General features: G+C 39.6%; 1 protein-coding gene across 1 annotated transcript in view; it reads right to left on the bottom strand.

Moving 5' to 3' along the window:
• Nucleotides 1–19356, bottom strand: part of PLCXD3 (phosphatidylinositol specific phospholipase C X domain containing 3) — a 179076-nt gene that overhangs the window by 65063 nt on the left and 94657 nt on the right. Inside the window, exon 2 of the mRNA XM_061129595.1 lies at nucleotides 48–756. Within this exon, the coding sequence (XP_060985578.1) occupies nucleotides 48–756 (709 nt within the window). The remainder of the gene's footprint in view (nucleotides 1–47; nucleotides 757–19356) is intronic.

Here is a 19356-nt window from a genome sequence, read left to right as displayed (position 1 = left end):
GGGTTAAAGTGCTTAAACATTCCCCCTGAGAACTTAAGGACACTTACCTTTCTGTGATAGTTTCTCTGAGACCACTGGCCACCCCTTTGACCACGGTGCTTGCTTTGGGAGTCAGCACCACCTGAGATATGAAAAACGACCCCTTCTTCCTTCTCTCAGTGATGGACGCCTGGAGAAACTGGATCAGTTTTTCCGGGTCTGTGGTGTTAGCCCAGGGTGCTGGCATCATCTGCCCAGGCCAGAGAAAGGGCACTTCCAGAGCCACTGGACTGTGGTAGAAGACCAGCACTTGGTAGTCCTTCTCCCACAGGTACTTCAGACTCACTTCCTGGGCAAAGATCGCTGGGCACATTTTATTTCCATAGATGTCTTTCAGCATTTGGACCAGTTTTTCATGGTGATATTTCTGCATCCCATAAAAGTGGTTGAAGTCCAAGAATACTACCTCCTTATGGTGATCTGTGAGGAATGCATTGATCTCCTCAAGACCTTCATTGACTTTGGCACTGAACAAACCGTGAGCAAAGTAGAGTTCATTGTCGGGGTCTCTCGGCTTAGTGGAAATTCGAAGATCAAAGTAACGGATCCCAGCTCCTAGCTGACCGGTAAAGTTCATGGTTTGAGTGGCTAGCCATTTTCGCATCAGCTTTTTGGCCACAGTTCCAAATACAGAGACAAAATTCTGGACAGTTTCTGGCTGTTCAGGACCCACTGGAGAGGCTTCATCAATGTAGAAGCTGAAGGAGTCATGAGATCCTAGAAGAATAAGAAGGCACAACATGGTTATATTCCAGTCCTTTGTCTTACCCAACTTCTTTCCCTCTTGCTGAGTCCATATTTCTGCCTCAAATGAGCCAAAGGAAACACTAAGGAACATTTACCTAGTACATCCAAGTGTCTTAGAAGGGTCTTTTTTTTTTTTTGTAACCTAGTATGAGATGGTTGGATGGCATCACTGACTCAATGGACATGAATCTGAGCAAACAAAAACAGCAGATGTTAAGAAGAGGTGGCAATAATACACAGAAGAACTATACAAAAAAGATCTTCATGACCAAGATAACCATGATGGTGTGATCACTCACCTAGATATCCTGGAATGCAAAGACAAGTGGGCCTTAGGAAGCATCACTACAAACAAAGCTAGTGGAGGTGATGGAATTCCAGTTGAGCTATTTCAAATACTAAAAGATGATGCTGTGAAAGTGCTGCACTCAATAAACCAGCAAATTTGGAAAAATCAGAAGTGACCACAGGACTGGAAAAGGTCAGTTTTCATTCCAATCCCAAAGAAAGGCAATCCCAAAGAATCCTCAAACTACCACACAATTGCACTCATCTCACGTGCTAGCAAACTAATGCTCAAAATTCTCCAAGCAGGCTTCAACGGTATGTGAACTGGGAACTTTCAGATGTTCAAGCTGGATTTAGAAAAGGCAGAGGAACCAGAGATCAAATTGCCAACATCCGCTGGATTATCAAAAAAGCAAGAGAGTTCCAGAAAAACATCTATTTCTGCTTTATTGATTACACCAAAGCCTTTGACTATGTGGATCACAACAAACTTGAGAATTCTTCAAGAGATGGGAATACCAGACCACCTGACCTGCCTCCTGAGAAATCTATATGTAGATCAAGAAGCAACAGTTAGAACTAGACATGGAACAATGGACTGGTTCTAAATTGGGAAAGGAGTACATCAAGGCTGTATATTGTCACCCTGCTTATTTAACTTGTATGTGGAGTTCATCATGAGAAACACGGTGCTGGATGAAGCACAAGCTGGAATCAAGATTGTTGGGAGAAATACCAATAACTTCAGATATGCAGATGACACCACCCTTATGGCAGAAAGCAAAGAAGAACTAAAGAGCCTCTTGATGAAAGTGAAAGAGAAGAAGTGAAAAGTTGGCTTAAAACTCAACATTCAGAAAACTAAAGAAGAACTAAAGAGCCTCTTGATGAAAGTGAAAGAGAAGAGTGAAAAAGTTGGCTTAAAACTCAACATTCAGAAAACTAAGATCATGGCATCTGGTCCCATCACTTCATGGCAAATAGATGGGGATACAGTGGAAACAGTGGCTGACTTTATTTTGGGGGGCTCCAAAATCACTGCAGATGGTGACTGAAGCCATGAAATTAAAAAACACTTTCTATTTGGAAGAAAAGCTATGACCAACCTAGACAGCATATTAAAAAGCAGCGACATTACTTTGCCAACAAAGGTCCATCTAGTCAAAGCTATGGTTTTTCCAGTAGTCATGTATGGATGTGAGAGTTGGACAAGAAAGAGAACTGAGCAGTGAAGAATTGATGTTTTTGAACTGTGGTGTTGGAGAAGACTCTTGAGAGTCCCTTGGACTGTAAGGAGATCCAACCAGTCCATCCTAAAGGAGAGCAGTCCTGGGTGTTCATTGGAAGGACTGATGTTGAAGCTGAAACTCCAATACTTTCCACCTGCTATGAAGAACTGACTCATTGGAAAAGACCCTGATGTTGGGAAAGATTGAAGGCGGGAGGAGAAGGGGACGACAGAGGACGAGATGGTTGGATGCCATCATTGACTCTATGGACTTGAGTTTGAGCAAGTTCCAGGAGTTGGTGATGGACAGGGAAGCCTGGTATGCTGCTTTCCATGGGGTCACAAAGAACTGGACATGACTGTGCAACTAAGCTGAACTGAATGAAGGACGGGGAAGCCTGGCCTGCTGCGGTCCAGCAAAGAGGGGTTGCAAGGAGTCAGACATGACTTAGTGATTCAACAATAATAGTACACAGAGGAGTCCAACAGACCAAATGGTTTGTATGATAATAATTTTTAAAATCCCATTTAATCAGTATTTTAAAATTCAAAAGATCATCTTCTACTTCTGTAAACCAAGAATTTACTCTACTAATTAGCACAAGTTTTCTCTTTTTAAAAAAGATTTTTGATGCAGACCATTTTTAAAATCTTTATTTTGTTGCAATACTGTTTCTGTTTTATGCCTTTGGTTTCTGTAGCCCTGAGGCATGTGGGATCTTAGCTCCCCTAGCTAGGGATCAAATCCACACCCCTGCATTGGACAGCAAAGTCTTAGACACTGGACCACCAGGGAAGTCCAAGAACTGGTTTTCCATGTAGGTGGCATAAGTGACCATAAAGTAGAATTTATAGGGACTCATCACTTCCCAAATGCTGCGTCTAAATCTTTTCCTTTTCCTCTATTTTGGGTTGATTTTTAAGCTTCGTGGGCTTATTTCAATGAAGAAGCCTGTTTCATAAGTAGACAATCAGTATTACCACCTATACTTTGGAAAGCACAGGAGGTCACAGGAATAGAGGAAAAGAGAAATAAGGTAAGAGAGAAGTACAATACTGGTATTTTAACATTAAACTTGACCCTGCATTTGGGCAACTGTGAATGTATATGAAGTCAGGTACACTTTACATATTGAATAAACAATTACTTTTTCTTGCAGGTTAGCACAATTAATAGTATTTAATAATTAGCTAATAGACTATTTTCTTCACAGATATTTCCTCTCAAAAAAAGTGAAAGCTCTCTCTAAAGTTACTTCCAAATTTAGTAGAATTTCTTTCTAGGGAGAACATATTTAATTATTTATTTTTAGCAGTTACAAATATTAAACCTCCATAAATGTAGCAATGAACACGTGTATGATTTATCTGTAAGTACAGATTGCCATTTAAAATATTATTGGAACCAAAAAAGAAAAATTATTTCAATTTTATTTTTAAAGCCTCCTTTAATTCTTGGCCATGACTTATTAAATAGGTAAAATTAAATTAATATATTCTGGACTTTACACGCATGAGAAAAGGCAGATATTATTATTTCCCATCTGTTACTCAGGCTTTCTCATACATTGTTGCTCACTCTTAATCTACATGCATTGAGGTACAGCTTTTTCTAGATTTTTCACTCTTCCAACCCAATATGTGCACATACACACACACACAAACACACAAACATCTCTAAATTTATTATCATCACCTCAGGACCTTTAATAAGCTATTTAAAGCAAATTTTATCAGTGATGCAACATTTGTCTTTGTCTATATTCCATATATATGTCAACCTGTATTTACAGGCATCTACATATATCTTTGTCTAGCATTAAACAACCCACAGGAATCACAAGAGTATGAATTTCAGATGCCATGGTAGGTTGTTAGAGAAAATATTTTGAAAAATACTTTGATATCCTGAAAATCATTACCTTTAAGATTTGGAACAGAAAACTCCTCAGAATTAATGGAATTTTTCAAACAATGAGTGGTAACCAAAAAAATATAGAAATCCACATTAATTTTATCTGAAACTATCTGATCTATTTATCTTTGGTAGATGGTATGGGAAGAAAATGTCAACACTTTCTGAATAAAGAAAACTGTCTGTTTGGAGCTGGTACTGACAAATTTTAATAGAGATTTAAATTACTGCATGTTGACTTATTAGTTATTGTTCAGTCAATGGCTAATATAAATGAAGAAACTAAATTGTACTATGGTTTAATACACAGCAAGACTATGTTTAAATAAAGAAAAAAGCAAGCTTAAGAAGAGTTATAATGAAATGATCTAAGATTGAAATAGGTACAAATAAATTAATAAGCCCTCAAATTAAGGGTTAATTTATAAAACTTAAAAAATTAATAATTGATTTGCAGGCATGTGAAGAAAAGGTGGATGAAAGAAATTGATTACTTCTCTAATCAGGTAGAAGACATAATTGGAAGCAAGCAAAAAGGGAATTAAATATGACTAGATTTGTTCTTTCAGAAATGAGCTGTTATTATTTGCAACATGTTAATAAAAATACTAATTTGTTGTGTGTATGTGTGTTCAGTTGCTCAGTCATGTCCAGCTCTTTGTGACCCCATGGACTGTAGCCTGCCAGGCTCCTCTGTTCATGGGATTATCCTGGCAAGAATACTGCAGTAGGTTGCCATTTCCTCCTTCATGGATTGAAGGATCAAACCCACTTCTCCTAAGTCCCCTTCATTGGCAGGTGGATTCTTTATGACTGAGCTACTTGGGACTTATTATTAAGATCAAAATAAGGTAATGTAAAAATAAAAATTAAAAACAGCAAACAAGAAGAAACCATCGGCACCCCACCAGTATTTGTTCTAAGTTAGATGACTCTGACATGGAGAAAAAATCACCAGATGCAAATACTGTTTTAAGAGGGAAGAGAATTAAATTATCAATCAATACAAAACATTACCTGTGCATTTTGGGAGAAAATACATAATCTAATGTTGGCCAAGAAATAATATTTTCGGGGCTTTTAATTTCATTTGGAGTAGTAGTTCCTTGCAAATTTCAACATTTCCTCTAGACTGCTTTCTATTTATTTGAACATAAAACAAAAATATAGCAATACTACTTTGACATTCAATAACAAAGAAAACCTCTGGCCCAGCCCTTTGTCTTTAAAACCAGGGAACCTACCTATGAGCAAAACACTGCTAAGCACTATTTCTTTGTTCATGCCTAAATCGGTCGAATCCATGTCTCCTGCATTGCAGTCAGATTCCTTACCTGCTGAGCCACTGGGGAAGCCCTGAAATCTACAACCTGTCTGCCTTATCTGGTGTAATATTTTGTCTCTACACTGGCTCAGTATTCCTATCCTCTTGTCCTCTTACTCTTTTCTTATCTTAACTCATACCTTGGACATGGTATTTAATGTTTAACCTCTGATTCTGAACTTACCTTCTCAATTTTGATTTGTCCTCTTTAGTCAGACAAGAGCTGGCCACTCCCATTATGAACCCTGCCCAATCAAGAACCTTTGCTCTAGCTCTGAATAAGTGAATGGAATGAAAGAGTTTACTTTCTTTTGTTTCTTGGAAACAGGCATGAATAAGCTTGGAAGTACATCCTACCCCAGTGGAATCTTGACTGCTGCCTTTGAGAGATCTTAGGATACGGTGTATATTTGCCTAGATTCCTGACCCACAAAGACTGTGTTATAAGTGATTAAATTTTCATATAATTTGTTACATAGCAATAGCTAACTAATGCAGACTATAACAAGTTTTGGGGGTTAATGAGAGGATTTGACATCTACAGACCCAACTGTCTAATCTATTAACTTGAAATTTTAATGAACAGCACCTAAATATTTACATTCTGCCATGTTAAGAAAATTGATCTAATAAGTATTACCTCTTTTCCAGTATCTTTCTAGTATTTTCTATTAAAGTTCTTTGAGCTGAACTTATGATTGGTCTCTCTATTTGGCCATCATTCCATCTCAAATTCTACAAAATTATGGTTTAATAAACATCAAAAAAAATGTATCAAGTCAATTTCACCTGTGAACCTTCAGAATGAAAAGGCCCAAATGGCTAAGGTTTGATGTGCCCACAAGTGTGCAGTTTTAATATCTATATCTTGACCTTAGAATTCAGGCTCTGACTCCATCAATACAAGAATTGCTCCCCTCCTGGCCTCTGCAGGGCACTGAACTTACTTGCAAAAGCTTATGCATGACGCTCTGTATTCTTCTTTCCTTGCTTGTTCTGTGCTCATTTTATTTAGCACAGGGAAAGTGAAGGAGGAGAGGGAAAAGTTGGCTTAAAGCTCAACATTCAGGAAACTAAGATCATGGCATCTGGTCCCATCACTTCATGGGAAATAGATGGGGAAACAGTGGAAACAGTGTCAGACTTTATTTTTGGGGGCTCCAAAAATCACTGCAGATGGTGATGGCAGCCATGAAATTAAAAGACGCTTACTCCTTGGAAGGAAAGTTATGACCAACCTAGATAGCATATTAAAAAGCAGAGACATTACTTTGCCAACAAAGGTCCGTCTAGTCAAGGTTATGGTTTTTCCCGTGGTCATGTACGAATGTGAGAGTTGGACTGTGAAGAAGGCTGAGTGCTGAAAAATTGATGCTTTTGAACTGTGGTGTTGGAGAAGACTCTTGAATCCCTTGGACTGCAAGGAGATCCAACCAGCCCATTCTCAAGGAGACCAGTCCTGGGTGTTCATTAGAAGGACTGATGCTGAAGCTGAAACTGCAATACTTTAGCCACCTGGTGCAAATAGTTGACTCATTGGAAAAGACCCTGATGCTGGGAGGGATTGAGGGCAGGAAGAGAAGGGGATGACAGAGGATGAGATGGTTGGATGGCATCACCGACTCAATGGACATGAGTTTAAGTAAACCCCGGGAGTTGGTGATGGACAGGGAGGCCTGGCGTGCTGTGATTCATGGGGTTGCAAAGAGTCGAACACGACTGAGAGACTGAGCTGAACTGAACTGAACTGAACTGAACTGAAGGTTTTTAAGACTCCTGCTTTCTGGGAACAGGCTTCCTGCATATTTGATATCTTGGTACCATTTGTGATGATGAGGCCAACACCACAGGAGTACCGAAGCATATGTATCAGCAATCTGTGAGCCAAAAGGAGACTGCTGAGTGAGTAAGGAAGAGAAGATTTAGTTTTTGAGGCCCTTTTTGGTGGCTCAGATGGTAAAGTGTCTGCCTGCAATGCAGGAGACCCACGTTCGATCCCTGGGTCAGGAAGATCCCCTGGAGAAGGAAATGGCAACCCACTCCAATACTCTTGCCTGGAAAATTCCATGGAAGGAGGAGCCTGGTAGGCTACAGTCCATGGGGTTGCAAAGAGTCAGACACGATTGAGCAACTTCACTTCTCTAGAGTAGAAGATAGGCAGATGGTAGCATCTCCACTTTCTATGGAAAGAGACAGTTTTGGAGTAAAATTTACCCTCTTGTCTTCCCTTCATGAAAGTCTTACTCCTAGTCTTCTTTTGCAACTTACATGTATTTCTTTCTCTGTGGCAAAACCTTTGGGCACTCATGGTAATCTTCACTTCCCCTGAATTCACAGTTTGTTAGTTTATAGCTCCTTTTCATGGACCAGTAGTCATTATTAGATATTGTAATTAATGCTCATTATGTTCACTGAATTTTTATTCACTCTTTATATCTTGCTCTCCACCTGCAATCCCCTCACAAACATACACATTAATTTTCATCTAGATTGTTGTTCATTGTTGCTCAGTCTCTCAGGCATGTCCAACTCTGTGACTCCATGGACTGCAACACAACAGGCTTCCCTGTCCTTCACCATTTCCCAGAGCTTGCTCAAATTCATGTCCATTGAGCCAGTGATGCCATCCAACCATCTCGTCCTCTGCCATCCCTTTCTCCTCCTGCCTTCAATTTTTCCCAGCATCAGGGTCTTTTCTAATGAACTGTCCGTTTGCATCAGGTGGCAAAAATGTTGGAGCTTCAGCTTCAGCATCAATCCTTCCAGTGAATGTTCGGGGTCGATTTCCTTTAGGATTGAGTGGTTTGATCTCCTTGCTGTCCAAGGGATTCTCAAGAGTCTTTTCCAACACTACACTTCAAAATTATCAATTCTTTGGTGCTCAGCCTTCTATATGATCCAACTCTCACATCCATATAAGACTTATGGAAAAACCACAATTTTGACCATACAGACCTTTGTCAGCAAAGATATGTCTCTGCTTTTTAAGATGCTGTCTAGGTTTGTCATAGCTTTTCTTCCAAGGAGCAAGTGTCTTTTAATTTCATGGCTGCAGTCACCATCTGAATAATTTTGGAGTGCAAGAAAGTGAAGTACATCTAGACTGTAAGCTTCCTCAAAAGCAAAAAAACTATCATCTCCTGTGCTCACTACTATACCTAGCTTTATTAATAAATATTGGATTCAAGTCAATGCATCAAAATGAGTTCACATGGGATTAGGCCATTATTGACCCCCTGTCTTCTTTACCATGTCCTCTTGGATTTCTCAAAAAGTTAGGCTACACAGCTTGGCTCTCTCTCCTTAACTCTGGTTCCATCTTTAAGTGCTGTAACCAGACTGTCATGATTGTAACTCATATAAAACCTCTGTGAAATAGCCTCAATGATGACTAAAAATACTCATCAGACTTCTGTGGCCTCATTCTTGAATCCTAGCACAGAACTTAGAGGCATTTCATTACTGTTGTCAAATAAATGAATGAGTGAATCCTGCTCAGCCATTCTGGAATGTTTGACACTGCTGTACTTACTTCTTGAAATATTTCCCCCCTTTAGCTTTTTAGACATGACTCTTTCCTAGTTTTTCCACTTTCTTGTTATAGTCCCGTCCCAGCCTCCTTTGCTGCCTCTTGCTGCCCTTCCCGTTCCTAAATGAGAGTATTATCCAAAGTTCTAGTCAAGACTTCAACTTGCTCCATGATTATTCCTTGGGTGATCTCATTCATCTCTTTGGCCTCGTGCCTTATAATAGATACATAATAAATTGATACCATCTAATCTGACCTGCATTACAGATTCCCAGTCTACCTATCAGGTAACTAAATTTTATTGCTCCATGGGAACCTTAAACTTAAAATGTTTTAGATGAACTATCATATCCTCCCTTTCAAACCGGCTCCTTTATCAGTGTACCTATCATACTTATCTCATATTCCTTCCATCTCATTTTGTATTCACCTTGAGTTCTAACTCACCCCTCAAACCTCATGTTCATCAGTCTTCCAGTCCCATGATATTGGCCTTCAAATTCTCTCTCAGATATAGCCTCTTCATCTCCATTCCATTCCATTGCTAATGGCCTGGTTTCCTGTTGGGACCACTGACACAGCTTTCAGGTAATGTTCATGATACATTCCTAATATCCCTAATAAACATCCCAGCTACTACCATCCAAACCTCTTCTACAGGTATTACTCTGCCTCAGACTCTACAATGGATTTTTATCTTAGAAAAAAGACAGAGAATTGATTCCAGCCAATAGAGTGGCACATCTGAACAAATTCCTCTTGCATTCTGCCTCAGTATCATTAACAGGAATTTTACCTTGATAAATTATCTAGTATTTAAGTCTTCTAAGGGAATTATTTGCTCTTATGACACCTTCCCATCATTAGAATACCAAAATCTCACCACTAAATGTTACCCTGGTAAGTAGAACCTGGTTACGTGTTGAGTCTGGCTGCCTGTTATTATTCCTTCAGTATCACTGACTCCATAGCACTAATCAGCCAGCTCCATTCCCTGTTACCTTGTACTAAATCCCCAAACAAAGCTCTTGGTGTGGACTCTGGCCTTGTTGCTATTATTTAGTTGCTAAGTCATGTCCACCTCCTCTGTGATTCCATGGACTGAAGCCCACGAGACTCCTTCTGTCCATGGGATTTCCCAGACAAGAATACTGGAGTGGCTGCCATTTCCTTCTCCAGGGGATCTTCCTGACCCAGGGATCAAACCCGGGTCTCCTGCATTGCAGGCAGATTCTTTACCAATTGAGCTACAGAATCCATTATTATTTATTATTTGACAACCTACAATTAACCTCATTAATTTTTGTTTGCTCCATTGATTAAAGTGATTGGTTATTTGGATTTTTCAGCAGCAAAGACCAAATCTTGAAGAATAAGGATCACTTCTTATTCCTGGCACATAATCTTACCTCAGACCTCCAACATATGATCAGGGCTTTGAGGACAATACAAGAGATTTTGTGTCATCAGAAAAAAGGCACAATATGTATCACAAACCAAAACACTTCTAAAATTGAACAGATAATTAAAAAACTACATACTGGTAGTTGAATATTTGTACTTCACTTGACATAAACATACAGGAAATACAATTTTTAATATTAAATTAAACCCAACATATCTTGTAGAACACTGAGATTAATCATTTTGTAAAGGAAAAATCAAAATGATCATTCTGTGATATTTCTCCTTGGGTAAATCGGTGTCTTTCATATTGTATAAAGCCTTCTTCCTCAGCGCATCTCAGGGACAGTAAGCTGAAGTAAAGGAGGTTGGTTTCCTTATGTAAGTCTTTTGATCCAGGATCCCAGATGCTAAATTTGAGAAGCCCTATTACATTAATGCCTCCCAGTAGAGGAGTTCAATATTCATCACAATGTCTTTAAACTTGCTGGGTTGTTTCTTTAAACCAATAGATGAGCCAGCAGTGACTAGTTTAGAGCAGCAGCATTCCCATCAAGGAGCAGGAAAAAGAGATGTTCCAACTGCCCTCTTAGTGAAACTATTAAGCCTCTTTGTCATATGGATTTCCTTTTAAGGACTATCAGTAGGGCTGTCTGAAAAAATAAAGAGACCCTAAGAAATAAAGAAGTCCTAAATTACTGTCTATCTTCACATAAATCAGCTCAGACATGCATTCTCCCTTTCCTCTGCAGCATCTGTTTGGACCCTTCTCAGCAGAGAGTCAAATAGAATCCTTCCCTGAGGTCCTGCTCTGTACAGGAGCTGCTAAGCCAAGGATAACAGTATTCCAAAATGTCTACGTCCGCCAACCCCCTTCTTAAATGGGGAGGTCCTGGGCCTAGGAAAAATCTATGCGTGAAATGCAAAAATTTAAGAGGTAAATCAGTACAGCAGCGGTATTGTTAGGTAATCAGAAAGACCAATAGACCCATCTGTTACTATAGACAAGTGGTTCTCTACCAGAGTTTATTTTGACCCAGAAGATATTTGACAGCTCCTGCAAATGTTTTGTACTATTACAAGTGAAGGGGCAGTGTTCCTGGCATCTAGTGGGTAGAGGGCCAGGGATGCAGCTGACCATCCTACAATGCACTGGAGAGCTCCCACACAAAGAATCAACCAGCCCCAAATGTCTAAAAAGCAGTTCCCCTTACCTGCAGGGGATACGTCCTAAGACATCCAGCGGATGCCTGAAACTATAAATAGCGCATGTGTGCATGCTAAGTCACTTCAATCATTTCCAACTCTTTGCGACCCTATGGACCATAGACCGCCAGGCTTCTCTGTCCATAGGATTCTCCAGGCAAGATTACTGGAGTAGGTTGCCATGACCTCCTCCAGGAGACCTTCCCAACCCAGAAATAGACCCGTGTCTCATGTCACCTGCATTGGCAGGCAGGTTCTTTACCACTAAGCATCACCTGGGAAGCCCATATATACTGTTTCTTCCTGTATGTGCATGCCTATGAGAAAGTTTAACTTACAAATTAAGCAGCAAGAGAATAGCTGAATTGCTGGCATTATTGCCCTTGCACTTTGAAGCCATTATTAAGTAAAATAACAGTTACTTGAGAACAAGCACTGCGATACCGAGATAGTCCGATAACCAAGATGGCTAAGTGACCAACGGGTGGGATATCCTGCTCAAAGGGATGGTTCGCTACAAGGTGGGACAGAGCGGTCGGCATGAGATTTCATCACACTACTCAGAACAGCAAGCAACTTAAAACTTGTGAGTTGCTCATTTCTAGAATTTTCCATTTCATATTTTTGGACCAGAGTCAACCCCAGATAACTGAAACCCCAAAAAGCAAAACCTCAAATAACTAGGACTATTGTAGTAACAAGGTTGAGAAAGCCTGCTCTAGTGGAAACGGAACAGGCAGATTAATTTCCAGAAATAGAAACCAAACACTGAATTGCCTCTCTCCACCCGCATATACATTTTCTCACTGCAGAACTCATCTCTCACAAGCTTCTCATTGTGCCGTTCTACTTTGAAGCTGTTCTGAATACTTAGAGCAACTGAAACTATCACACATGAAGCATTGCTTTTGAGTTTGTTTGAAACCCTTATCAGACTATGTGGCTTAGACACTGATTTCTACCAATCTCTTGATTTTTCTTTAGAATTCCTTTCAATTGTTCTGACATTTCTCAAGATAATCAGTAAATCTTTCAGGCTAAAATTAAACCATGCAGATAAGTACTTTTTATTCATTGATCTCCGTCTCCACTGCTATGTTCTATGTGGCACAAGTTTTGTAGGGACTAGATTTGTCTAGTTCTTATTCAACTTATTTAATAAGTCAAGTGCCTGTTGTGTGCAAGACTGTGAAAGGGGTTCTGTGTGTGGCTGAGAAGAGGTGGGCAGTTGGGAGATTAAAATAACAGCACTTGTCAAGTAAAAGAAGAGAAGGTTGGTTTCTTTTGCTAAGTATTTCTCATGTCCTGCTGTATAGTATCGAGCATTTGGTAGCTATTTATTGAGTATATATTATATGCCATACATTGAGTCAAAGATACAGAAATAAAAGAGTACACAGCTGATCCTTAACAAGGCAGGGACGAGGGATGCTGACCCTCTGTGGAGTTAGAAATCTGCGTATAATTTATAGTTGCCTCTCTGTATATTTGGTTCATCTGCACTCTTGGTTCTGCATCTGCCAACTCAATCACAAATCATGCTATGCCATAGTATTTACTATTGAAAAAAATTTACATGTAAGTGGACCCAAACAGTTCAAACCCACATTGTTCATTCTTGTGGAATTCATATCATAGTAGGGTGAATTAGGCAAGAAAATCACCATTATCATAAAGTGTGATAAATACTGTAATAACTATATGTGATATCTTTTGATGAAACAATAGTTCAGTCCTGAGCTGAACATCATCTTCTAGAGATCATTAATAATCAAAGATAAAGGGTGAGAATAATACCCCAATCATCAAGGCTATACTTTCCAATATTAATGCCCATATGGATCACTTGAGGAAGTTAATATCTGGGATGGGCATGAAAATCTGCATTTGCAATAAGCTCCCAGGTATTATCAATGCTGTTTAAAGGGTCATTTTTGAATAGTGAGTAATTAATGTAAAATTAGCATCTCTTGCTCATCAATTACATACCCATTACACTGTCTTCTCTCCTCAGTTTCCTATGCTTCTGAACTCCTAGTTCCCATCTCTTTACACACACACATACACACACACACACACATATGCATAAATACATACACATCAATGCACACACTTGTGCTTGTGTGATTTCCAAGTTTGGGGAGATGTCATAAACACCTGTGTCGTGGGTTATTGGTTGAATACTTTGCTGTGTCACTCAGGTGGAAGTCTGCATTGATCTTTTTACTTATAAAGTTGGTGCTTCCCTGGTGGCTTAGATGGTAAAGAATCTGCCTCAGTGCAGGAGACCTGGGTTCGATCCCTGGGTCGGGAAGATTCCCTGGAGAGGGGAATGGCAACCCACTCCAGTAATCTTGCCTGGAGAATTTCATTGACAGAGGAGCCTGGTGGGCTACAGTCCATGGAGTCACAAAGAGTCAGACACGACTGAGTGACTAACACTTTCAACACTTCACAACATTTATTGATAATCTTTATAATAAAATATTTATTTTGGCAAGTTTTCTGAGATCACTTACATGTGAAGTTAATCTACTCATCCTAATTAATAAGCCAAACACAAGTCCCTGGCCACAAGAATGAGGCAGTAGCAGATCAGAACACAAGAAAGCCTCATTTCCTTTATCCTTAAGGACACCAAGCTGCTGTCCTTCAAATGTCTGTATTTCCGGATTCATAGTGGTCACTCTACCAGATGCAATGAGTCAGAGAGAAGAATGAATCAAGGATGACTATATCAGAAAGATGAGAGGTGGTGTTCCTGAAGGAACTGTGGCAAAGATTAGGGAGAAAATGGCATAGTTTGTTGGCCTTGGCTACTTTAGTAGAGCCTAGAGAAGAGTTCCAAAGGGACCTTGGTCTGCCGGTGAATAATGTGAGAGAGAACCAGAAGGAAACCATACTTTTCCTGATATTCTACTCTGCTTCAACCCTCAGGACTCAGTCTGTACCTTAGAGGTGCTTTACATAAAAGGAAACGTAAGAAAATCTGTTTTCAACTGTAGACAGGCTGGTTCTTTCTCCATTCAGTTCCCTCAAGATGCTCCATGAAGTCAAAAGAAATTGAACTCCCAGAAGCCTTAAGTAACATGTACTTGGGGTCCTAAGGCCACTCAGGATGAGACTCCCTTTTCTTGTTGCATTCTAGCAACACTGGACTTCTCTCTGCTAATCAAAAACACTACGCTCATTACAACTGAGCCCTTGTGAGCACTCTTCCCTCTGCTCTGTCCCCAGCTGTTTATGTGGCTGGCACCTTTTCATCCAAGTTTTCACTTAAATATCATCTTAAGTGAAACTTCTGGTAACTAAAGTATCTAACTCAACTCACCCTCCCTTGCTGCCTGCCAGCCTCCATCATATGATCAAATTTTATTTTCTTCATGTATTTATCACTAGCTTCAAGTTTCATTTTATTTAATTTCTTATTTGCTTTTTGTCTGTCTCCTCCCTCCACAAGTAGAATTTAAATTCCATAAGAATTAGAATCTAATCTGTCTGTTCACTATTATATCTCTAGCAAAGGGCACAGCACTGGCACATAAAAGATACTCAAATATTTATTGTATGAAATAATATCTTTCCACCTCTATAAATCTCAGTATCTACTAATATGTAAATGGACAGATGATGCCATCTACATATAAGATTGCAAAATAAAATAAATGATAACCACTAGACATGGATCACAGAAAATACTTCACAAATACTAGCTTTTATTATCACTATTATTTCTGTATTATTAACTCTGAGCACTAAGTGCCTGACACATAGTAGGTTCTCTGGATAAACCAATGAATGAGAATTGCACTGAAAAGCTCTAAACACTATGGCTGCCATAAATTCTTAGAACCACTCAGTGGATGAGTGGTTCATCATGAGGCACTCACTGATGAGTGCCTTAGATAGATAAATGTGATTCCCTGGACTATGAGTTCCCTTTCCTGTACCAGATGCAGCAATGCCAAGAGCCGCCATCTCTGGAAAGCTCTGCTCCTTACCAACATGCCATTCCAGAGTCTTACCGCAAGTGTAAGTTCCCCTGAAATGTGGAGCCAGAACCCACAACTCTCCTTCAACCAAGGCCACCCATATGGGGCTCAAGTGTAGGGTAGCTTACCCCATGACCACCTCTTCTCCCAGAAGTTTTATCCTTGGTACCTAAATCTAAGCATGTACAGCAGGCATTGAAAGAGAGGCAAAGGAGATTCAATCATACTCAGGTTACACGCATCATTTGTCATTGTTGTCAGTTGCTAAGTAGTGTTTGACGCTTTGTGACCCCATAGATTGTAGCTCGTCAGACACCTCTGTCTATGAAATTGCCCAGGCACAAATACTGGAATGGGTTGTGATTTCCTTCTCCAGGGGATCTACCCGAGCCAGGGAAAGGAAAAATGTTGGGGAAAGAGAGGTGGTTGCCACACAGTCAGCCCTGTCCTCCCATTTCTCTTTAGGAACTGATTGTTTAAGATGATGATTTTTTTTTTTTTTTTAATGCCACCTCCTTCCCTTGTTTCTCCACTAAAACCTCCCTATAGAGGCAGACTCCAGAATTTTGGGCAGATATTTGAACATCTGTAAGCACTGGAGCAATCTGGTTACCTGGACCGAAAAAAGAAATGAACTGGGGAAAGGGAGGCAGATTAGATAAAACCAAGATAAAGCCAAATCCTTATTACTAAAATCAACTATTCTGAATAAAGAATCTCTATTGTGTTTTTCCCTCTAAGAAGAAAACAAATATAAACATGGCAAATAAATAGTCTATTTATTGCATTCTCTTAGATTTGAGAGCCAGAAGTCCTTGGAAACCTATTTCGCTTTGTTCTTACATGTCTAGCACTATTGGTTTTTCTTTTATGATTAATGAAAATCTGAAACAACACATTACCCTTCATCATGTTTGTACCACGGAAAGAACATCTACTTGAAATACAAGCCTTTGATTCTGTGATGCCCCCATAAAACACCACTTGCCAACAGCTGCATCTTTTTTTATCAAAGAAGTGTTTGAGGCATGGGGATTATTTATTCCTCCTGTCTTCCTTCCAATCTCCCTTTGTCTTCCTCCAGCTTTTAGGTTTGGACATGTAAAGAAAAGTATACCTCCTCTTACTTTTCAAACTCAGGCAAAGCTAAAATAATCAGCAAGGTCTGTAAGTCTGGTGCACACACACACTGGTTTATAAAGCTAAACATGTGCCGTGCTGTGTGCTTGGTCGCTCAGGGGTGTCCAACACTTTGTGATCCCATGGACTGTAGCCCGCCAGGCTCCTCTGTCCATGGGATTCTCCAGGCAAGAATAATGGAGTGGGTTGCCATGCACTCCTCCAGAGGATCTTCCCAACCCAGGGATCGAACCCAAGTCTCCTGCATTGCCAGTAGATTCTTTGCCGTCTGAGCCACCAGGGCCATTATTCAGCCCAAGAGTATTCGGAATAGCACCAACTTAACGTTACATGGGCTTCCCCGGTGATTCAGATGGTAATGAGTCTTCCTGCAGTGTGGGAGACCCAGGTTTGATTCCTGAGTTGGGAAGATCCCCTGGAAAAGGAAATAGCAACCTGCTCCAGTATTCTTGCCTGAAAAATCCCATGAAAGGAGGAGCCTGGCAGGCTACAGTCCATGTGGTCGCAAAGAGTCAGACACGACTCAGTGACTTCACTTTTTTTCTTTCAATGCTACATGATATTTCATTCCATAAATCCAAGAACACACGTATATATTACATGCTATATAATCACTCCCAAACCACTTACCCCAGAGTACTTATTGTTTATAAGCGCTGTTTTTGGCGGCTTTCCCGGTGGCTCAGACAGTCAAGAATCCACCTGCAATTCGGCCGACCTGGATTTGACCCCTGGATTGAGAAGGTTTCCTGGAGGAGGGCATGGCAACCCACTCCAGTATTCTTGCCTGAAGAATCCTGATGGACAGAGGAGCCTGGTGGGCTATAGTCCACGGGGTTGCAAAGAGTTGGACACAATTGAGCGACTAAGCAAGGCACACACAGTTGTTTTTTGCAATATTGTTGGTTACATAGAGTGTTAAACAGGGATATACAGAATTGTCTTGCTTTCAAATGAAAAACCCATGTATCTAAAATGTGTAATGGATGTTGCTCCTTGTGAAATGAAAAAAATACTCAATGACACTCAAAATGTATTAACTGAAAACTTAGTATTTCACAAGCATCTAGTATATGTGCTGTTCCAGGCTAGTATGTATAGAGAAAGGAGATAGTTGTTCTGTGACATTCAAGATCTTTCTTAGTCTCTCACGGTAAAAATAAGACAACAAAGGAAACTTGGCGACAATGACAGCACCAGTCTTATCCAGGGGCTGGTCCTGCTTTCTACCAGCTTCCTTCATTGCCTCTTCCATATGCCAACATTATACATTGATTTTATTAACTGCAAAGCAAATGTGATAACATTAAGGGATAGGTTAAAAAATAAAAAAGATATGGAATTTTCCTACGCTAAGAGAGCTACTATAGAGAAAATTATCCACTTTTAGTCTGTGTTCACATACATTCATATTTTAATCATTTGACTGGTATATACCAAGCACACTGGATTATAGCATCAATGTTGTCAGTGGTATTACCGTCTTCAAACATTGTTTAAATGATTGCATCAAATTGTATGTGATGATACATACTTTAATAATTCTTCTATTAATATTTGTTTCTGAGTTCTCTCTCATATAAATTCTATAAAGGAAACTTCTTCCTTTTTTTTACAATAAAATTTCAGAAATTCAGGAATCTTATTTTTGGAGTTATTTAACAACCTTTCCTCCTCCTCTACTTTATCACTTCTTCCTGCATCCTCCCAGAGTTGTGTAACCTTAAGAGAAGTAAAGGACTCTCAGAGCTGGCTGTGGAAGTCATGACAGTTATGAGAGGGGGAAATTATGGTGGCAATGACCTCCTTTTCCACTTGCTTCTGATAATGACCTTCTTATAATCTTTGCCTTTCTCCATCAGTACCCCCTAGGACACAGGTACTTCTTGCTTCAGTTTTGATGCCTCACATCTCTGTTTCCTCATTTATCTTCCTTTTTGTCAGCTCTTACTTAAAGCATCTCACCACTCAAGATCTCACTTCAAAGATCTCCTCATGCCCAAAAGTCTTGATATTATCTGTATTGGAAAGCACACTATTTAGAACACACACAGAAACAAACAGATCTCAAACAGATGTTTTGCTTTTTTATTTTTAATTTTTTGGCCTGAGCCATGTGGCATGCAGGATGTTAGTTCCTTGACCAGGGATTGAATCCGTACCTCCTGCATTGGGAGCATGAAGTCTTAACCACTAGACCATTAGAGAAATTCCTCTTTTGCTTCTTAAGGAAACTGTTTTATTTGAAAAACCTTTTTATTGTGCCAGACTATGCATTGTCTTCTGGTAAGAACTGTTCAAACTGGAATTAAATTGTGGCCAAATACCTACTCCATGCTATTACCCAGTTTTGGCAAATGAAAGTTGAAAGAATTTCCCATGGTAACCAGTCATTTCCTAGTGATCTAAGATTGATATGAAAACAACAACAACAAAAGAAAAAAATAGAAAAAGTAATTATAATAAATCCTGCTATTTACAGTATTACACTCACTAGAGTTTAAGTTTACTTAGGGAGTTAACACTTGAACACAGAAGATTGCA

This window comes from Dama dama, chromosome 25 (assembly GCF_033118175.1).
Source record: "Dama dama isolate Ldn47 chromosome 25, ASM3311817v1, whole genome shotgun sequence".
NCBI classification, from domain to species: Eukaryota; Metazoa; Chordata; class Mammalia; order Artiodactyla; family Cervidae; genus Dama; species Dama dama.
The sequence above is the reverse complement of the archived record's forward strand: the minus strand, read 5'-3'. Positions and strand labels throughout refer to the sequence as shown.